Consider the following 21,018-nt stretch of genomic DNA (forward strand, 5'->3'; position numbering starts at 1 on the left):
GAGGGGGGGAGACAGAGAGAGAGAGAGAGTTAAGTTTGAAACCTCTGACTTCTTGTTTTGTAACCTCATCAAATACAGGCCTGACAAGTGATACTGACCCTCACCTCTCAGCTGTTGGTGTTCCTGTACAAGTGTCCTCCATCCATCCTTACCTACAAGAACAAAACTTCAACCCAATCATGGTTTCACTGAAGACAACAACTCCACAGCAAAGAATCGGCCGTCTCGAGAACACGGCACTTACCAACGGGGAAAGAACACCGACCTCACCAAAGGTTGTGGCAACAGACCCTACCCCTGGCAGAATTCAACGGCTTAACGAAGAAACATCTCCGAAAGACAGGCCAAGAGCTACCAAGAGAAGTGAACGCAAATCAGCCTCCCGATCGACATCCATGGAAAGAGCCACGCATCCTAAATCTGTTGCTAGCTCCAGACAGAGAGAGGATGTAAGAATTGTGGTTCATTAACTCTCCTTTATCTGCCTAGTATTACCCTAGTATAACATATAGTTTTTGCTGAGTTTCCTCTTCCTCTTCTACAAAGTGAACTCTGACCTGAACCAATGTTGTGTCTGTTGCCATGGTAACTAGTGTTGGGTTAGTGTTGCAATTTTATAGCAGGAGGGATTTCGACTCCTGTCTGACCATATATATATGAATGTGTTTGAGTCAGAATTAACAGAGCAGACCATATGCGAAGGTAAACCCTATGCATTTGCTTTGAAAATTTTACCTTTCTAGTTTGTTTTTTTTCTAATAAGATTGTTTGTAACTTGTGTGGCAGGGAGTTCCCAGAAGATCGGTGAGTTTGGATGAGTCAACTCCGTCTGAGCCCCACACCCTCTGCTCCAGCCTCCCAGACTCAGTCAGCTGTCCAGAACTCGATGAAATGATCAGCGGAAAAAGCACAGCAAAAAAAGAGCCGGAGAAGGAGGAAGCATGTGGACAACAGCGGTCAGCAAGCAAACGCAAAGAGGAAATGGGAGCAAAAGCTGGGTTAGTTGGAAGCATGGAGACAATTGAAGAAGACACAGCACACATCCTTGTGAAGAAGAAACCACCACCGGGGAACCAAAGTGGGAAGGAAAGTCTGGATGTGGAGGCCCTGAGCTTGGGTGGAAACAAGGTACAAAAATTATTCGGTTGTCATCCCTGGGACTTACATGTAATTTTTGGGAGGGAAAAGGGGTTAAATGTGTACAGTTCACATGTAGAAATCAAAACACTATAATCCCCAAAAAAGTTTCACCAGGTTGCTCAAGATATAGGGGTTTTCTTATACACATTGTATACTGTCTCTTACTTTGCTTACCTTTCAAGACAATATTGCTTGTTAGAAGAAAAACCCTATATGAAACCCTATCAATAGTATCATGTAGTGTCATGATTTTGTGGAGAGGGCATCACAAAAAGTACATACAACAACTACATGTACAAACACAGTGTTCAGTATACATGCCCCAAATACTACTAGGATTCCAAGTAAGATAAGAAGAGAAATTAAACATTGAGTTTTATCTTTGAACAACTCCAGGTGGCCACTACCATAGTACAGATGATAAGGAAACAGCTGGTAGTGAGGGGACATTTAGACCTGCCGTATCTCACCTTCTCTGACCTGTGCCTCCGACTCTACAACACTGGCAGCAACTGGAAAGTTCTGGCTGGCAAACTGGGTGAGTTTGATTGGATTAGATATTTGTGGATACTAACATTAGATACCGAACGTTTGGGATTGTGTTCTCACTGCAAAGCCAGGGACATAGGAAAGACATTGCTGGTTGTGTAAAAGAAAACTCCAATATCCTGTGTTTTACCAACTGCAACATAAGGAAAAATGTTTTCTCTAATTTACAGTTGAAGAGGTACATGTACCAAGGAGCTTGTTTTAAACCTCCTTAGTTCTACCAGTTACCATGGTGACAGACGGTCTGGTTCAGGTCATTGACCTGGTCAGAGGTCAGTGTTTGGAACAGAAGAAGAAGAATAAACAGAGCAAAAACAATATATGTTTTCCTTCAGTAAACATACATGTAAAAACTAACCTCATGAAGTTATTTTGACAGGACTTACGGTTGAGGATGTTGAGTTGATTGACAGCTGCAGCGCCCAGCACGGTCTGCTCGCGGCCGAGATCGTAATCCGACACTGGCAGAGAACAGCTGACCAAGACGGCGCGGCTTCCTGCAACCTGCGGAACCTACGGGGCATTCTCACGGACATGGGGAGGAGAGATCTGGTCGACATGTTAAAGAAATAAATGTCTTTAAAAAAAACATGGATTTCCTTGAAAAAAGTATGCATATACTGTACTGTATATGCTGGTCCTCAGTAGCATGACTTCCTGCAAACTCAGTGACATGGGCAGGAGAGATCTGGTAGACATGTTACTATTGTAAAAGAACTAAATCCTTTGGTTCCTTGAAAAAACTGCTGCATATAGTCCCTTTAGGTTTTTTTTAGCCTAGCCTGCTCAACACTCACTCAGACACTGGCAGAGAACAGCTGACCAGGACGGGACGGCGCCCTGCAACCTGCGGTACCTACGGGGCATTCTCACAGACATGGGGAGGAGAGATCTGCTGGACATGTTAAAGAAATAAAAACATTGCATATTATACATGCAGCTCTTATTTCCTTTATCCTAGCCTGACTACATCACGCTTCTAGCAGCCCTGAATCTACTGCTCCTTTAGAAGCTTGATAGTCAACACCCTGAAGTAAGGAGGAAACATCTTATAATCATAATCCTGTCAATATAATATGCATATGTGTGCTACTCAAAATCGATCATTTATTGTCAGAATGGCAAGTGCCTCTGTTAACATAGTGTTGGAGGCTGTGATGATTGGTATCCATCCTGAGCTCCTATTGGATTGATTTCCGTAGTCATTGAAAATCCTGTCAGAGAGCTCCTATTGAAAATTTTGGGAATGGTTCTCTTGAGTTAGAGGTGTAAACATGTACATATTGCCACATTTAGAGCTCTCAGGGAAGAGGCCCAATCAACCCATGACAGAATGGGTTTGTGAAATAGATTAATGTTTATTGGTAACTACATCCTTTGCATATATTGAACTTTTCATGCATCCTATTGCCTGATGGGAGTTGCTATGCACTATGAGTAATGATGGGGGAAAACACCATCAATTGTAATATGTAATATTGTGCAATTCTCAGACCACCTTGCCAAAAAGCTAACAACTGCCAAGCTAAATGTAGCACATTTTAAACCATACATTATCATATACTTGAAAGCTGAATCAAAATAGAAATCATATAATGCTGTAATTAATGCCTTAATTTTATCCCTATTTTTAGAGACGTATTTAAGGAAAAGTATCATTCACATTTATAGGAATATTCCTGGTATAGGAGGAGAGGTAATTTGCATTATCTTATATATTTTTTACAAGTTTACTGTGTATATAAAGAGGAAACAATATAAGCTGGGTAACAGGTGTATAATGGTGTTAAATGGTGAATAATATCTATGCAAGTCAGACCACCAGACAGCAACTCAAAACAATGATATCACTCAGAATAAAGTTTATTCATAACATGTTCAGTACTGTTCTGATTTTTCATGAAGCTTGATTTTGTTTCCATTTAAATTTCTTCTTTTTCCAAGACCAATAGCATACACAGTGTATAAAACTGTACCATATTAAATATTCTTGGTAAAATTGTAGATTAGACAAATCATACCTCATACTTGAGACCTTATCTGGGTATTTTACCTTATGCACTATTTCCTAGGTGGCGCACAAAGCTTATTCGCAAGCATTTAGGACCTTATATTACATAACCTTCGCTCTTCGCCATTTGACAGAATGATAGGTCAAAAAGGTCAGACATAGGAAATGGGGTGAAGTTAAAGGTCACAGAATCTGCCTGGGATCCATCAGGACGTAGTGGTCAGCATATATGGGAGGAAAATTTGCGAACTCGAGGACTGCATGAGTGATCATGACCCTACAACCTGCAAAGTTTCTATCCTTAAAGTCCCGCAAAATGTATGTCATACAATCTATTTCGTTGTTTCACTTTCAGTACACAATGAAGTTTCAAAATATTTCCTGGCAGTCTCCGATTTCCTGTGTTACTGTAATTGTTTGTAACAGGTACATTTATAGTCACCTTTCTTGCGTAAATTTTATATGTTGAATGAAACACAACTTCTCTATTCTACTGAAGTTAGTGGCTCAGTATTCTATTGCTGTACAAATGTATATACAGTATGCCCGATTTGAACTGATATGTTGTTACATCTGCGCTGATTTTCGTAATCTTGTACCTCTTCCCTTTTCCTCAAGTTGGTTTCTGAACGTATCTAATTTTTTCGAAGAGGCAGAATGTCCATCTCTATGCTAGTAGGGTCTCTCACTCCACCTCCTCCTGTAGCTGCCAGTGCCTCTTGACTGGGTATTTGTTGAGCTTGCCTTGGAGCCTCTTTTTGCTCATACTCACTCAGCTTCTCCACGAGTTTGTTGTTTTCACTAATGTCAGCTGTTGCGTTGGGAAACTCTTTATAGATTTCTTTGCTCTTCTGCAGATGCTCACCTGCTTGTTTGAGCATGTCACTGTTGTTAGGATGATGTCTGTTCCGTATCAGTTGTGTAGTTTCATCTGTCACCTCTATGTCTTCATGGTCGAAATGTAATTCTTCCTGGTGTTCATATGCCTTTATGAAGACAGAGGCAAGGAGCTGATTGGCTTTTGCTTTGTGTAATGGCTTGCATGACACAATGCTTAATGCTTTCTTTGCCCAACATGCTGCACTTTGCAAGCGATCATCTTCTGGAAGCTCATCTTTGAAGCCTGCCGCATACATGTCAATGATGAACTGAGCTCGCATGTTGTAGACTTCTGGCAAGAGTTCTATTCCATCAATGATGGGCCCTTGCTGGTCGACCCTGGTGCCTTGCTTCTCTGCATACTCTATCATCTTGTCGGCATTGGCATTGTGGCCCCGAATGAAGCCTTGTCTGTCTTTCGGAGTAGAGCTTGCCAGCTTAGTCAGTCTCTTGTAGCAGTCAACAATCGACCGGTAGCAGAACATCGCATTGAAATTGTCTTGCTTAGGGAATTTCTTAAGGATACCATACTCAAAGTAACAGTTCCTGTCTTCGATGAGTTTATTGTATCCTTTGATGACTTCTTTGAGGTCTTTCTTTTGTTCTTGACTTGACTTGACTTTATTGGGATCTTCTTTACTCGGCCAGGTTTCCTTGCGAAGGTACAGTATACCTGCTCTTTTGGACAGCATTTCGTTGAGCAGGTGCACATCTGTATTGCTCGCAAACTCCCGGCTAAGCTCATGAGAGAAATGCAACTCTTTCGAGGCTGTGTCAAAGTACTTCTTTCTATCATCACCATGTAGGTAAAACAAGATTCGTCCTGATGTGTAAAACACGCTTACAACAAGCTCAATCAGGTACGCCGCTTGGACTTTATCATCAGGTAAAGCTGCTCCATGCGTGATGAGACGACGGTACTGTTCTTTACTCAGTGTTTGGAATCTCTCTACCATCGAAGCAAGCGTGACTAGTACTGTGACGCTCTGTGGCACCTTCAACTTCAGAACATCAATGTTCGAAGACGTTATGAGCTGGCGTGTTACAGTCTGACCGTACACATCTTGTTGAAATCGTGTTTGTCCCTCTTCCATTAGCATGCCACACACCTTTTTGATGTCTTTTGAGGGACCCCTTAGATCCTCACAGAGGTGATAACAGAGTCGTTTGGCCTTTGTGGCATGCTGCTTTGCACCCTTTGGGTAGCGCTGCTGACAGTAGAGATAGCAGATGACTTCATGCAACCGTATAAGAGCTGTGAGCAGAGGATTATTTGATTTGTCAACTGACAAAATAGTCTCTAATGAAAGTGCAGGATGATGTTCTAGGAGAAAAAGAAGATGTGGAAGGAGTTGAGAGACAAAAGCACCTACTCGAGTTTCTCGAGTGTCCTTTATGAGGAGTGCAAGAAAAGCCTTGACGAGAGCGTGAATCATCTGAGTTTGGTCCGCATCAGTCACCATGTCCAAAATTGCCCTTCGCGTCAGCTGGTGGATTGTCATCATCCTCATCTTTGTCGTCTTGTCTTCTGTCACCTCTCCGAGAGAAAGTTTCCTGACAGCTTTTACGAATTCATCTATGTTTGCACCTCTACCCCGTAGATGCCAATACGCTTCAGCCAAGAAGGCTGTCGGTATGTTGTTTGGCATAAGAAAGGCCATGAGCTGGAAAACTTGTCGTGATACTTCGTTCATTCTGTGGTTCAACAAAAGTTGGACCGCAGCAAATATGTTTTCCTCTGGCTCGCTGAGGTCTTTGTTCCCTCTTCCCATGGCATTTCTCTGTTGATGGAGGTGATCTAAGTACTCCTGAACTGACGTTCCTGAGTCAAGAATGTGGCTTTTTGCCAGGGATAAACCAAGCGGGAGGCATGCAAACTGATTTGCAAGGTCCTTCAGAAGGGATTCCTCTGTTTGCATAAAGACATTGTCTTCACGTCCTAATCTCAAGAAGGAAACAGCATCAGAAGGTCCTTCTTGATCTGGACTCGAATGTGATGAGAAGCCGTTCATTTTAAGACAGGGGATGTGAGAAGCATCTGGATGCTGACCCATGGTTTCATCCATTGTTGTAATCAAGACCGTTAGTTCTGGCCATGGGTTCAAAAGCTGACGCGGGATCACATTGATGTCCTGAACATCATCGAAAACCAACAGACACTCGCTTTTGGAAGCTTTAAGTGCCTCGCAGATCTTTGAGATGTCAGTTTCGCCCTGCTTTATGTTAACAGGTCTTCCAGACTCTTTTAACTCTTCAACAAATGCTAACAACTTTTCTCTCACCGTCTTTAAAGAAAGACCTGTTTGTTCCTTTTTGATAGCTCCTGAAAAATCGTTTGACGTGTACCCAATGAACCAGGTAACATAGGACTTGGTTTTAGCTTGAACATAGTTCATAACAGCGTAGCTTTTCCCAATACCGAACTGCCCATGAACAATACAAATCTTACTGTCCTTCATTCTTTCAGTCAATTTCTTGATATCTCCACCCTCAAAGCATGTGGGCATGTGTTCAGCCATATTTGTCACTGAAAAAAAAAAAAAACATACTGAAAATGTTTACTGAAAAGGAGGTTAGAAATCGAACAATGTTATTATGTTACAGAATCTATATTCTTCTCATCATTTTGTGTGATTTTTGTATGAAGCCTTATGCATTAAACTAATTGTTTGATAGAAAAAAAAATTACACATAACATTATAAGCCATCTTCTAATCTTGCCTGTTCAGATTTGTAAGCATCCAACGGCCACGATAAAAACCATGCTTTTTTGAGATAACGATATCTAAATTATTCAAATTAACATATTGTAGACTCAAGATAGTATGTACTTATAGCAGTATCTAGAAGTACATTGATGTATTGTGTACCTTCTTTCTTTTTGTTTTTCCTCCTGCAGTACACAAGGAGGACTCCTACTGCGACCAGCACCACTAAGACTAAGACAACTACTATGGCAATCCACCAAAGTCTGGTTGGAGTATCAGATTTGCCTACATTAGGAAGGAAGATAGGAAAGTAAAGAAATGTTTAAGGGGAGGAATGTGAACATAAAACATAAATTTTCTTCAAGATTTAATCTGTCAATCTTATATAGCAATGTAACACCCTGGCATTTGGAAGTTAAATCCCAGTTACACTGAATTCTAACAAATCTTTGTAGAATCTTTGTGTTGGCTACTCCACACCTGTTTTTCTTTGGAGTTTTGTCTTTTGCTACTATGGTCATGTGTCTCTGACGTCACGTTCTAAGAGTAGATGGTTCCATTACGTGAACAACTTGTTGATGGAGTCAACCGAATATTTGGGGTAAGTCCCAGTAGTTAGTGTTAGAAGTTAAAGCTACATGTAATAGTCTTTACTTCATAATGACTTGGAGCTAATCAGAGCTATTGCATATATTCTATGGGAATACCCAACCACCAGCTTTAACAATTTGAATTACCAGTGCAGCGAAATGTTCTTACGATGGTAAAACGTGTAGAAATAGTGGGGATCCACTCCAATACGTGCAAGGTCTCCTCCTGTCACTGCTTGCTTTAAGGTAGCATTGATGGTTTCCATCTCCTTCTGTACACCTTTGAACAGCATAGTGACAATCACACTCCCCTTCCTGTAAAAGAATTAACAAATACAGTGTTGTTGATCATTGTAACAAAGACTTAAGCACAATAAACCAGGGATGTACCCCTACTTTTTGACAAGTGTGATGGGTTTTTTAAAATGCTTGAGGTGTGCCTCTCTTCAATTCAAACTAGAGACCTTCACTTAATGTTCTTGATAACCCAAGAGGACATATTCCTGATGAAGCTAGGTTTTTTTTGCCATGGTCATGTGAAGAAAAAGGGGCACAATGCTAGGGCTAACCAAGGACCCAGAACCTTTGGTTTCTATATATAAGTCAACATTACCCTCACTAGAAGACCATTATCCTTCAACTTAGTCTTGCATTTGCAACTAACTCAAATGAGAAAATACATTATAACGCATTATGATCAAAATATTTTTGTTTTAATGTTCAAATCAAGTAAAAAAAGCGTACAATGCACAAATTAAAAAGGGTCAAAGATATATACATCACAATTAATGTCATACATGTTTAACAATTACAGAAAAACTGATGTAGCTTGAAAAATCTCTTGACGTACTGAATTTCTGTGACTTCCACTGTCAGATCAGGGTGGCTTGGTTGTAACAGGGCAATCAGCTGTGGAAAATGAAGGCATACAAATCAAAATCACGCAATTGTTTTTCCAAATCAAGGCATTAAACTGGAAAGCCAAAATTTCTGGTCAACAAAATTAATCCTGAACAGTGCTAATCCTTGAAACTTTTCAAAAATGTTGTCCTAAATATACATAATGTTACATAAAAAAAGGAGGTTCAATAATTCTATTTTATATGTATGTATGTATGTATGTATGTATGTATGATCCACGCAAAGTTATGTCCAAAGTTATACACATACAGGGTATTGTTTAGAAATCAAAATTAATGTTCCAAACATTCTGACCCAACTGAAATTTCACTTGCTTTGGCTCTTTAAAAAACAGTGTGTTTAAGAGATGTTTAAATGTCAATGCACTGCACTATCAGAAATCTCTTAAGATTGTCTTTTTACACATCAAAACTAGTAGGTGTTGTATTTTACAACAAAATAACAATAGAAGGAAGACTTTTAGTGATATATTGTCACTCACCGTTTTGTTCATTCTGTTGACAAGGTCTCTATTGGTCTGGTGATTTGGATCCGATGAGGTGAAAGGTACATTTAATAACCTTACGGAGGCGTAAAACTGACCAATGGCTGAAACACACAAAATTTATAATATATGATTAATCGTACATTAAGTTATCGAGCATCAATCCACATGTAGTGCTGTAAAATCACAACAACTAAACTCCTTCCCCAAGTCACATTACATCACTAGTACTGCAACCTTAAACCGAGTAGTTCTGTGGTAGCTATGGCAACAGACTCACCTTCTGTAGTAACCTTGACAACAGAAGCCTGACCACACCCACTGCTGCCCAGCTGGTTTTCAGCGTACACACAGACTTGGTAAGTTGTGTTGTGGTTCAGTCCTTCTACACTGAACTGCACGTCTTCCCCTGAACAAGGAGAGATTTCAAACTTAAATATGGGGTTTCACAACATTTCAAGGCTTGTCCCAAATATTGTGTACTCTATATATTTCCTACGCCTGACCTTTATAACTCCTGCCATTCTACTTGTTAATCCTCAGCACCATTATGCTGACAACCTGTACTCTCAAGTTCACCCCATTTTGTATGATTTAAATTGTAAGGATCAATGTTCAATGACCTAAGAACTGTGTATATTTTGTACATGTGTGTTTATTGAATAATAACAGAGTTAATCATCATCATCATCCACTGTGTTCTGCGTCTACAGTCATGTGGAAATGTCCTGTAGCCGCATTCAGTCTTTCTTCATCTCTTTCAGAGTATACAATTATAACATATAGTGTCTGAAAAACCTGGTTTTGGGTGCATGCATCTGACTGTCATTAGCATCACATCCTCAAGCACTTATGATATAACATCTTTTCAATTACACTATACAATGAATACTTACTTTATCAGTGCTATATATATATTATGTACTACTATCATATCACAATACCTCTATCAATGTCCTCTTTACAGATGGAGACATTTTTGCCAACTTGAAGTTGTTTCAGGCACAACTTCTGAGTCAAGCCACCAGGGTCACCAGCAGTACAGGAGATATTGAAGCTGTACAGCCGGCCTCCATGGACCTGGATATTTCTTGGAGGATCTGGGGGGTCTATGCAAAATAGATACACAGAAACATTAAGAACTGAAAATAAACTGAAGCAGACTGTCTTTAATTGCATTTTATTTACCGAGGAACCAAGTACTTATTTGTTACTTTATTATTTCAAGGTATCAAAAGAGCCACCTTAAAAATCATGAAAAACCTTGAAAAAAAAACACAACAACCCGGAATCATTCTTTTCTGGCATCATTATAATGTATATCAAATGCAATGAAACAACTCAGGCATTACTCACATGTGACATAGAGCTCGTATCGGGTTTTTCTTTCATCCCCCTCGAGTTGTTGACATTCGTAATAGCTTCCATTTGTAGCTTTGTCAGTTCTCCTAACACTCCCTATCTTGAGACTTGTACCGTCTGGTCCTTCTAGAGTGATGTCTGTCCGGTTTCGGTATGCTGAAAGAAGATCTGTGGAATCTGAGGCAGCAAGAAAGCAGAGATCAGCAATTTATATTTCGATTTGGCTTCATCAGACTCCCCCCTCCCCAATTGCTTATGGCTCCTGGCCAAATTCTGAGACTTTTGACCTCCTGTATTCTGCCTGTCAATCTTCCCCCTTCCATGTGCTGTCAACCTACATCAGGGCTCAAAATACTGCATGTGCACCTAAGTGCACCCCAAATTGGAGCTGTGCACCCAATTTTTTTCTGTGAGTGCACCTAATTTTTTAGGTTGGGTGAACCAGTGCACCTATTCCCAAAAATGAATTTGAGCCCTGTACATGTACTCTGTCTGGATAAATATATTATACACACAAATGCCAATCAAAACAAGAAGTAATAAAAGACATGAAAGCATTTGCAAGAGAACGCAAAAAATCGTCCCTGGCCACAAATTTGGTACATGTAAGATCGATTATTCCCCATGACAGGGATCATCAGGTGCTTGTATGTATGAAGAAACTGTTCACCTCTCTGAATTAATGCTGGCCAGTGCCTGACCAGCCAATCACGTCACCACCTTATGATTAAAAGGCATTGCGATTGGCTGATTACTTTTAAAATTCTCTTCAACAAGAGGATGGGGGTATCTGACTGGTAGGATATATGATTAAGAAAAATTTGCTGAAATATTTCCTCACTTTGAAATCTTTCGATAATAAGTCTTAAATCTCCGCCTTGCAGGTCTTGGACCCAGTAGAACTTTTTGTTGGAGTCATAGTCAAGGTCACACTCAAAGACCACTGAGTCTCCCTCTGCCACTTCCTTCCTGATGGTCTCCAGAGCATTACCTGTGGGAAAGACAATGTCTTAAATTATGCCTGTAGAGTTACTAGTAGTTAGACATGCACAGACACATGTCACACACACGTAAACTCACACACACACATACACACAGACACACATACACACACAAACATAGCGCACACTCACTCACACATACACACACACACACGCACACATACACACACACAGACACACATACACACACAGTCACAGATGCACACACAAACACACACACTTTCACCTGAATGATATAATCACTTTCAAAATGATTCTCTAAAGAGTCTAAGTAAAATCAAACTAGAAAGTAACATAAATGTAAAGCATGTTTTTTAACCTTCACACTGCCCAGCTAAATATCAAACTACTACTTTGTTCTTGCTCAAAGACACTCATATAACGTTATGTGGCGACCAATCTTGAACTCAGTTCTGCATGGCACTTCTTCTTCTTCTTCTTCTTCGTTACTGCCCAGCACTACAGAGTAGTATTATTGGCAGTCGTTACGCATTGTTAGTAACATTTGTGCCCGGTACATAAAAAACAAAGGGAAAAACAAGGATAACTGAGAAAGGAACATAAGACAACTGATTTTGTGTGTGCTAAAGACAGGACAAGTGCATTAGTGCGTTAGTAATATTTACATATATACAAGACACTTGCAACATTATGTAACCCAACACCAGTTACCATGGTGACAGACGTTTGGTCCTGGACCTTATTATTTGTTTGGAACGAAAGAAGAAGAAATTGAGCAAAAACAATATGTTTTAATTTCTTCCGTAAACATAAGAGATTTACCTGCGAGCAGGATGACGTCACTCACCAGCACCGCCATGGCCCAAATAAGGACCTGGGAGTGTCGCATTTTTCCCGCCAAAATTGTTACCCCTTTGTACTCCTTTTCTAATACGTATATAGTCTGTAAAAAGACAACAAATATTACATTTAGGACGCCAAAATGCTTCAATTGATTCTTACGATGTTTGTGAAGCCGACAAAATAGTCGCCGGACGGTAAAAATATCTGTAAACGGCAACAATAAAGGCAAGGTCGACCATTGTCCTTGGTAAAAGTGAAAGAGGAACTGACGTAACTTTAGGCGGCACCCACTAAAATGCGTTTTTTTCACCAGTACGTGTCCTAAAACATGGCGTTGAGGTCTCTAAGTTCAAAACCGATCCTTACCTGTAAACTCGTGTACTTGTAAAAGCCTAACGATCGCTTTATCCGACAAGAATTGACAAGGAAAGACGTCACTGTTGGTAGCAACGTCGTCCAGCGAAACTTGTTGAGGTTGTTCACAGCCTGAGTCATGGTCAAAGGTCATATAGCCCTAATTTGGTCATGGCGTGCTGTGATTGGTCAGAGTCCAACAGGTTGCCCTGCTCTGATTGGTTGACTGATTTTACTTCCTAGAAGAAGTTTCGATATGACGTCACCACGTCTCTCAAGACATTCGCACACCTGCAACACTGCTTCTTTGAGAAGTTTGGCTTCTTAGGTCAGGAATTTCAGTCTTGAAGGAGGTTCAGGTATGTAACTGTGAAAACAATGTCTTTATGGACCATATAAAACACCAGAAATGAGGCTATTGGTGGCAAAACATGATGTCAAAGTCAAAGATAATATATGCATGCAAGTATAAAGGTGTCATTTTCTACTTTCACTTTTAAAAATGCACACGGAAAGCTTAATATTTGAGAGAGAGTTGCTGTTATTACTAGTGATTTGGTGTCGACATAAACTATCATTAGGTGTGCATGTTATAGAAATAACATTATACCTATGCTGAGTTATCATTATTATCATAATCATTTTTATTGGCATGTTGATTTTTGTTTGTATGTGATTGTGTATATACTGTTTGTTTTGTTTATTTAGAACCTTAACTAAGGGCTCCACTGCAGTGTCAATCTCTGAGATGGGCAACTCTGAGTAAAAAAAAATGACAGAAAAAAGAACAGATAAAAATATGTTTCTCCTTTTCATGTCTTTTTCTCTCAGAAGGACAAACAATGGGGAATCAAATGCAGCTACTAAACTCCTGAAACTTCACCCCATTTCCTTCAAAAAATGAAGTTACCCAGGATGTATTGCAAACCTTCTGCAGGTATTTGTTTGTTTTTTGTTTGTTTATTTATTTGATCCCTTAAAGGCTGTGAAATTGTATTGGTGAAGTGAAAAAGGTTGTCCGAAGGGCACAACATCTGGCAGGAAGGCCAAGAATCGAACCCTTGGACCTCTCAATCTCATATATCTCTAAGCCATTTGTTCATTCGTTGACACCAGATGAATATGAACACGGAGAAAGAATAAATAACACTTTTTATCCCTTTTGCTATGCAGTTTTGTTCCTTGTCCTTCTACGAGTCGAGGTACAAAGCCAGACTGTTCAGGACACAATCCCAGTGTTGGAGGGTAACTCCACCAGCGTACCCTGCGAACTTGACCTTGGTTCTTGCCGAGACCCTGACAAGTGCGTGTTATGGATCCACAAGGGACCCGGTGATGACAGGTTCAAGGTTGGCAAATGTTCGAGCGAGTGTGGAAGTTGTAATCACTGTCCACACACACAGCCAGGTTGGTACACTTAGCATATGTTACAATAGCCTACTGTCCATCCAGTTGTGTGTGTAGTCCAGTGGTTAGTGACCCTGCCTCTGGACCAAGTGGTTGGGAGTTTAGGATATTGGGACTTTCTAATTCACAACCAGAAATTCTCTCACTTTGCTTATTACGTTTCGATGTCTATCTTTAACACCTTCCTCTAAGAGCTTCCGACTTGGGAGTTTCAGGTGGAAGTTTGTATCCCAGCTGTTGTCAATTACCTAGTCTCACACAAGAAACTGCATTTAAGTTTTATATTTTCCTTCCCCACCATATCAAAACTGGTAGCCTGACTGACTCTGTGTGCTACATCATGACTGACATAGTTCTTGTAATTTTTACAGAACAATGTACAGCCATTTATTTTGAAGACACCCAAAGGTCATGTATGGCCATCTATCAATGTCAATTCTATGAAGATACCACTCAGCCGTCATCATACAGGGTCAAACTGGATGTGCACTGTAAGTGTGTGTTTCTCTCTCCCTCTTTCTCTCTCTCAGTCAGTCTCCTTCTCTCACTCTTTCTCTCATTCTGTCTCTCTTACTCTCTCTTTCTCTCTCTCCCATATATACAAGTAATACAGGGTCAAACTGGATGTGCAGTGTCTCTCTCTCTCTCTCTCTCTCTCTCTCTCTCACTCAATCTCATTCTCTCTTTCTTTCATTCTGTCTCTCTTACCTATATATACAAGTAATGCAGGGTTCAACTGGATGTGCACTGTGTCTTTCTCTCTTTCTCTCACTCAGTCTCATTCTCTCTCACTTTCTCTCATTCTCTCTTACTCTCTCCTCCTCTCTCTCATTCTCTCTCTCCCCCTATATATACAAGTAGTCTTGTGTGTCTGTTTGTCCAGACAAAGTATGTGTAGGTTGACTGCAGGCGGGTTGGTGGGTGAAGATTGACAGGCAGATTATAAGCAGTTCAAGAGGTCAAACACAGGAGTTCGAGGTCAGGGGGAATTTAAAAAGCAGAGGATTGCTTGAGCCTAAAATCTCTGGTTTCTTGATGTTAAATCTGGTTTGTATTTCAGACCCGCCTGGCAAATTGACTATAAGCGATTCTCGCCCCATCGCGATCCAAGGTCGTTCATTTGAACTGTCATGTCAGATGAATGACCTTGGAAACCCCAAGGCAGACATCGCTTGGCAGCCCGACACAGACGGGGTCATCACACAAGGTCAAGGGTCAAGTACGATACGGTTTGAGAGTGTGGATCATCGAACTATGCCGCGGGAACTAAAATGTTACCCAAAACAAGATGGCGGTCTCGTGAGTGAGGATGTCCTACAGAACTTGAGTGACTCAGCAATTTTGGAAATTTGTGAGTATAATTTTTATAGGGCTTATTCACCACAGATGGTCACGTGACTCTTCCCCCGGCAGCGAGCATTGTCCGCCATTAGGGGGTGCCTATCGCTATGGTACGCTATGCAAACTCTTGGCGATAGTTGCGCATTTGGGGCCACAATCTACGTTTTGAACACTCTTCTTGTTAGTAACATTGTCCTTGGGGTTGTTCTGGCTCCATGTCCACGTCTCATGTTCTCAAGATCGGCTTTTATCTTTTTTTGCTGATCAGAAATCGGTGTGTTTTACCCTGGCGTAGGGGCCTGTAGGTCGCCCCCTGTAGATGTCAACGTGGATAGCCATGGACACGTTAAATCTGTTGAAGCTACCTGTCCCTTTACTCTGTGGTAAATGTCCATGTAGAACAGGGCACTGGCAACTTGTAACACTCACCTTGTCCAGCCACAGTCGAGGCAGTGCGGACTGAGGATGGCGGCCGGCGGCCGATGGCCCCGCATTTGTTTGTTATTATCCAGACACAGTCCGGGGCTGTTCCAAAATAGCGACCTTTTGCGTATCCCGACTACAACGTACTTGTCACCACGCAACTGCATGTCCCACAACACTCTCTACACATCCTGATACAACGCTTCCAGACTCTTAGTGGGTTTGAACCGATGTTGTGTGTAAAAACTTCGGCCCAGTACCAAATACGAAGCTAAGTCGCGTCAATGGACTCCGCTGGCGGTAGACGCCGTCTCGATCAGACTGATCAAAACTCAACAAAAACGGGTCAATCCCAACAGATTTTATTTTGTTCCAGTAACGAGAGGTATGAGTGGTGGTAAACTCTTTGTGTAATAGGACAAAGGACAGTTTACCTAACGTTTGTCGGCCATTTCAATGCTTGGAAACTCGCTGTAGAGGTGGACCCCAAAATGGCGTCGCACGGGACATGAGGGGTCGTGACGTCATGATGACGTGTGGTGAATAAGCTCTATACCTATTTCCTTAATATGTATTCAGATTTATCACACAAGTAGGGAATCTTTGAAAGTGCAAAAAAAAAAGATTTGCAGAGAAAAACTAAATCAGTGTTTTTCCTGGTTTAGTAACCTAGAGTTTTAATCAACTCTTCATTGACATGTAGTTGTATACCTTCTATTGTGTGGTACCTTCTATTGTATACAGCTGCTGGCCTTGGTGCTGAATGCATTCCTTCCAATGAAAAGAAAAGTATAGAGTATACACTCAAACTTTTTCAATAACCACCTCTATCTACATAAGGACCACCTGGCTAACAATGTGATGACTTTTTGATGATCTCCTAGATACTTTTTCAACTGCAAAGACCACAGATATGGCAGCAATAGTGGGGGCAGGCATTCAACCAGAAACCTCACCAAAGGACCGTGAGGTTTTCACTTTGGCAGTTATCATGAGTTGTGCATTTGGAGGTTTGATGTTCCTGTGTGTGGTGATTATAGCAGCCTGGGTTTACAACAAGAGGAAGGCATCGCAGAGAACATCTCAACTTCAAGGTAAAAACTGGCTTCTTCTATAGTATATGTATTTGCATTCACGTGACTGTATGTAGCTGCATGCTTTTTGCTTTAAGAGTCTATCTACCATACAAAAGAGTAAAGGTGATTGGTAAAAAATATTTGTTTTATGTTTCTAGAAACTGGAACAAGCCTAACTGGAGATGATAATGCACCACAACAAGAGGTAAATTCCAAATGCTTCATTTTTCGACAAAATCATGATAATAAAGATAATACTGTATGAACATGATTACAATTACAACAACATTTAGTTTGTGTGGAACTTTGTGTTGAGATTTCAGAAAACTATTCAAAATAAAGTTTTGATCACAGATTTTTTTCTCTTCAACAGACTTCTTTACCCATCCTGTTGCCAGAGTACAGTAGCCAGTCTATTGACACAGGTGGGTTTAGTACTATTATTGTATCTGGCTTGTGAATATAACACTATGGTAGTACAGTATAATGCAATTGTATGTGCATTGTATGATGTGATTTTTAAGACATAGTGTGAACTATATCTACTTCTGAAATGTTTGAAATCACTGATTTCTGTTTTGTAACATCACCAAATGCAGGCTTTACAAGTGAGACTGACCCAACCCCTTCAGCAGTTGGTGTTGGCCTCCCTGTACAAGTCTCTTCCATACACCCAAACCTACAAGAACCAAACTTCAACCCAAGAGTCCCAATCATGGTTTCACTGAAGACAACCACTCCTCAACACGCAGTCAGCCAGAACGCAGCTCTTGGAAACAGAGGAAAAAAACAGACCTCACCAAAAGTTGCAGCCACCCCTGATAGAATTCTACATCTTAATGAAGAAACATCTCCAAAAGATGAGGTAAAAGCTATCAAAAGATGCGGGTGCGAACCAGCCTCCAGTTTGACATACGTAGGCAGAGCCACGCGTCCCAAATCTGTTGCAAATGCCAGAAAGAGAGAGGACGTAAGAAGTTCCGTCAGTTTGGATGAGTCAACCCCCTCAGAACCCCACACTCTCTGCTCCAGCCTCCCAGACTCAGTCAGCTGTCCAGAGCTTGACGAAATGATCAGCGGGAAAAGTACCACGTAATCGACTAGATGCAAGTCAGACTTATAGAAATACTTCTGCTAATAAAGAAAGATATTAAACATAATTCACATTATCTTATAATTTTTTATGGGTTATTGTGTACGGTGGTGTATAAAGGAAATAATAGAGTAACAGAAACATGTACAAAGTGTATATAGGAAACTGGTGTATAAGGTATAAGGCCACACCAATTTAATTTCTTGGTTAACGGATTCGCCCGCTTCATTTTTTTCTGATTTGCAAATAAAAATAAAAATTCAAAATAAACTGCAAAATGCTCATATTTTGCCCTGAACAGTTGAAAACAGTCCTTTTCATCCTAGTTGTTACAGTTATTCCATCTTTCAATGCAATGGTATCATTAAAAGTTCAAAATTCACTGTTTAAATTTTGAACCAGCCTGGTATGTTGACTTCATGGCTCCTATCATGCCATTTTGGGCCATAATACGATGCCTAGGCCTGTTTTTATTTTTATTTTTTTATCGCCCGCCCGCTCCATTATTTTTGTAGAAAAATCCGTTAACCAAGAAGTTAAATTGGTGTGGCCTAATGGTGAATAAATCTATGCAAGTCAGACCACAAGACAGCAGCTCAAAATAAAGATATCACCCAGAATAAAGTTTATTCAAAACTTGTTCAAAAATTGTGTACAGTACTGTTCTGATCACTCATTACCTCAACTTGTCCTTTTACTTGCATCATTTTCCAAGATGTCACATCTTTTGGCCCAAAGACATTGCCACACACAATTGTTGTAATTAGAAGCAAACTATTTACCATAGTTCTGTTGGACTTTAAAAGGGAATGTAAAGTGTATTTGTTAATGGATGTAAATATGTACAAAAGCCACACTTAAAGTTCATGAGAACATTTCCCTCCAATTTCTGACAGAGTTTTAGATCTAGTCGACATTTGATAGTTGAGTCTCTATAATAATAACCCCAAGTTATGGTTACATGGCTACAAAGTAAACTAGTATATAACTATGAGTCTGTATCTTCCCTCTCTTCCTGCTGACTCTGTTGTTTTGCTCTTTCTTTTTCCTCTTCTTGTTGTCTGACCATACGGAGGTAGTCTCGCACGACGATCTTCTTTGGGATCACATCTAGAGGCAAATTTGGAGAATGGAAAGTGTTTTTTTTAGATTAGATGGAAATTGTTCCACACCCATGACTAGATACATTCAAAATTACCCCGGGTGCCAGATTAGCATTGGCCAACTCACCCCTAGCAGTACTGTAATTTAGATAGGCGGGCAAAGTGCTTTTGGCTACCAAAGGGAAATGGCTAATGCCCAATTGTAATTGTAATGGTCCAATTCTATTACTAGCCCAGGGTAATTAAAAATCTTTCTAATTGCAGGACCAATTTCCTTGTGTATCTCCATTGCCAGGTTGTCTATTTTCACCAACATAAGAACGTAAGCTATATAGTATAAACCATATAATAATGTTATACATGTACACTGTATGTATGTAGCACTTCAGAAGTCAGAATACCTTTTATTTTGTTATGTTCAACATAAAAATCACATATATTTTACCTGCTAGAAACTGCAGATTGTCAGCATCATTGACAACCTCAGCCAGGTCTCCGTAAGCCAGCGTGTCGGTCGTCTCTGGGTCCTGCTTGAAAGCCTCTGTAGCCAAGTGTTGGATAAACAACTCCTGCAAGACACAGTTGGAAGATTAAGACATTTTAGGAGAAGTCTGTCAAGTCCTTGCATGTACGATTTTGGGTAAACAGTTATATTTTTCGCTCATAATTTTGGCAGAGTGAATTTTGTGAGTGAATTTTAGCAGTCAATTTTGGGCGCCAAGGCCAGCTTTTTTAACAGCGCGGTTGTTCCAACTAAAAAAACGTAAATCTTTAAATATTCCCGACATTTTCAATTTTATTTTTATTATCGCAGTTGTAGCGAAGCACAATTACTGCAAATAATATTAGAGATGAACTTGGTCACCTAGGCCTAGGCATCTTCAAAGTATCAAATATGTTGCCCCCCTCCCCATAATTTTGATCTGACAAGGTGCACTAAAGAATTCAGTAACCAGAAGGTCACAGAACTTACCGTTGCCTTGGCAACCAGATAGACGGACTCCTGTCCGATATTTGTGATTTCTGCCGAGCTCCGCATGATGGTTTTTATTCTCGCCATGGGCAAAACCACGCCTTTTGCAGGCTTTGTTCCACTTTTTTCCGCCATTTTTTTCCAAGGGTCAAAACAAAACATGACCTATGACCTTAAAAAATTCTTCTTGAAAATTCTCTTGATTGCACATAAAAATGTTAATTAAGGATAAAACAGTATTTTGACCAATTAAATTTTTTCTAAATCCATTTATGCCACCGTAAAGTTTCTTTAAAATATTTTTAAAAGTAGGTTGACTTTTGACCTTTGAACCTTTCCCGCCAAATTTATTTAGTTTCGTTTACGGTACTTCCGGGTTTGTAGATCAAAACGTTTGGGCTATTTCGACCTGTTTGCGAAGCTTTTCTGCATCCAGTTCTTTACAAACTTCATTACCTATCGATACAAATTCGTTGAATCTCTCTAGATTGTGAAAAATAGCTGAATTTGGGGTAAGATTGGGGGCGATTTGGGTACCGTCGATACTACGTAGTTTCGATCTGACGTCATATTTCGGTGGTTCCCCGTTCTGCATGCATGTAGCGTGTAAAATTTCCCCATGACTAACGGGACTTCACGATCATGTGACGGGGATTTCCATGTTTTTCAGACGCTAAACGGGCTCAGTACCCATTTAGAGCCGTTGCGAGGGAGTGAAAAGTCGTGTTCACTAGTCTACCAGAACTATTTTATCCGTCCATCGTCTCCAGATTTTGCCGTCCTCTATCTTGAAATTGCG

General features: G+C 40.4%; 4 protein-coding genes and 1 long non-coding RNA gene across 5 annotated transcripts in view; 3 read left to right on the forward strand and 2 right to left on the reverse strand.

The window, feature by feature from the left end:
- The window catches only part of LOC109473115, a 3,489-nt gene extending 629 nt beyond the window's left edge, over positions 1 to 2,860 (forward strand). The window contains exons 3-6 of the mRNA XM_019773022.1: positions 79 to 449; positions 787 to 1,128; positions 1,537 to 1,678; positions 2,069 to 2,860. Coding sequence (XP_019628581.1) covers positions 180 to 449; positions 787 to 1,128; positions 1,537 to 1,678; positions 2,069 to 2,262 — 948 coding nt within the window. The 5' untranslated portion in view covers positions 79 to 179 and the 3' untranslated portion in view covers positions 2,263 to 2,860. The remainder of the gene's footprint in view (positions 1 to 78; positions 450 to 786; positions 1,129 to 1,536; positions 1,679 to 2,068) is intronic.
- Positions 2,861 to 3,854: 994 nt separating this feature from the next.
- LOC109473001 lies at positions 3,855 to 12,902 on the reverse strand. The gene is made up of 11 exons (XM_019772869.1): positions 12,816 to 12,902; positions 12,429 to 12,549; positions 11,486 to 11,635; positions 10,639 to 10,821; positions 10,227 to 10,391; positions 9,563 to 9,691; positions 9,280 to 9,386; positions 8,728 to 8,786; positions 8,047 to 8,192; positions 7,450 to 7,572; positions 3,855 to 7,106 (listed from the first exon to the last, which is right to left on the reverse strand). The coding sequence occupies exons 2-11, from the start codon at positions 12,493 to 12,495 to the stop codon at positions 4,336 to 4,338; spliced, it is 3,900 nt and encodes a 1,299-aa protein (XP_019628428.1). The 5' UTR covers positions 12,496 to 12,549; positions 12,816 to 12,902; the 3' UTR covers positions 3,855 to 4,335.
- Positions 12,903 to 13,700: 798 nt separating this feature from the next.
- Positions 13,701 to 14,695, forward strand: LOC109473137. Its single transcript, XR_002140408.1, has 3 exons — positions 13,701 to 13,740; positions 13,977 to 14,210; positions 14,582 to 14,695. It is a non-coding gene; the product is annotated as an uncharacterized LOC109473137 (long non-coding RNA).
- Positions 14,696 to 15,398: 703 nt separating this feature from the next.
- LOC109472934 lies at positions 15,399 to 18,146 on the forward strand. The gene is made up of 5 exons (XM_019772800.1): positions 15,399 to 15,561; positions 16,859 to 17,068; positions 17,209 to 17,255; positions 17,424 to 17,475; positions 17,650 to 18,146. Exons 1-5 carry the CDS (start codon positions 15,465 to 15,467, stop codon positions 18,144 to 18,146), a joined length of 903 nt encoding a protein of 300 aa, XP_019628359.1. The 5' UTR covers positions 15,399 to 15,464.
- Positions 18,147 to 19,131: 985 nt separating this feature from the next.
- On the reverse strand, positions 19,132 to 20,359 carry LOC109473124 (chromatin accessibility complex protein 1-like). Its single transcript, XM_019773031.1, has 3 exons — positions 20,220 to 20,359; positions 19,692 to 19,815; positions 19,132 to 19,253 (listed from the first exon to the last, which is right to left on the reverse strand). The coding sequence occupies exons 1-3, from the start codon at positions 20,352 to 20,354 to the stop codon at positions 19,132 to 19,134; spliced, it is 381 nt and encodes a 126-aa protein (XP_019628590.1). The 5' UTR covers positions 20,355 to 20,359.
- Between the last annotated feature and the right edge of the window lie 659 nt (positions 20,360 to 21,018).

This window comes from Branchiostoma belcheri, unplaced genomic scaffold (assembly GCF_001625305.1).
Source record: "Branchiostoma belcheri isolate BF01 breed outbred unplaced genomic scaffold, Haploidv18h27 scaffold29, whole genome shotgun sequence".
Taxonomy (NCBI): Eukaryota; Metazoa; Chordata; class Leptocardii; order Amphioxiformes; family Branchiostomatidae; genus Branchiostoma; species Branchiostoma belcheri.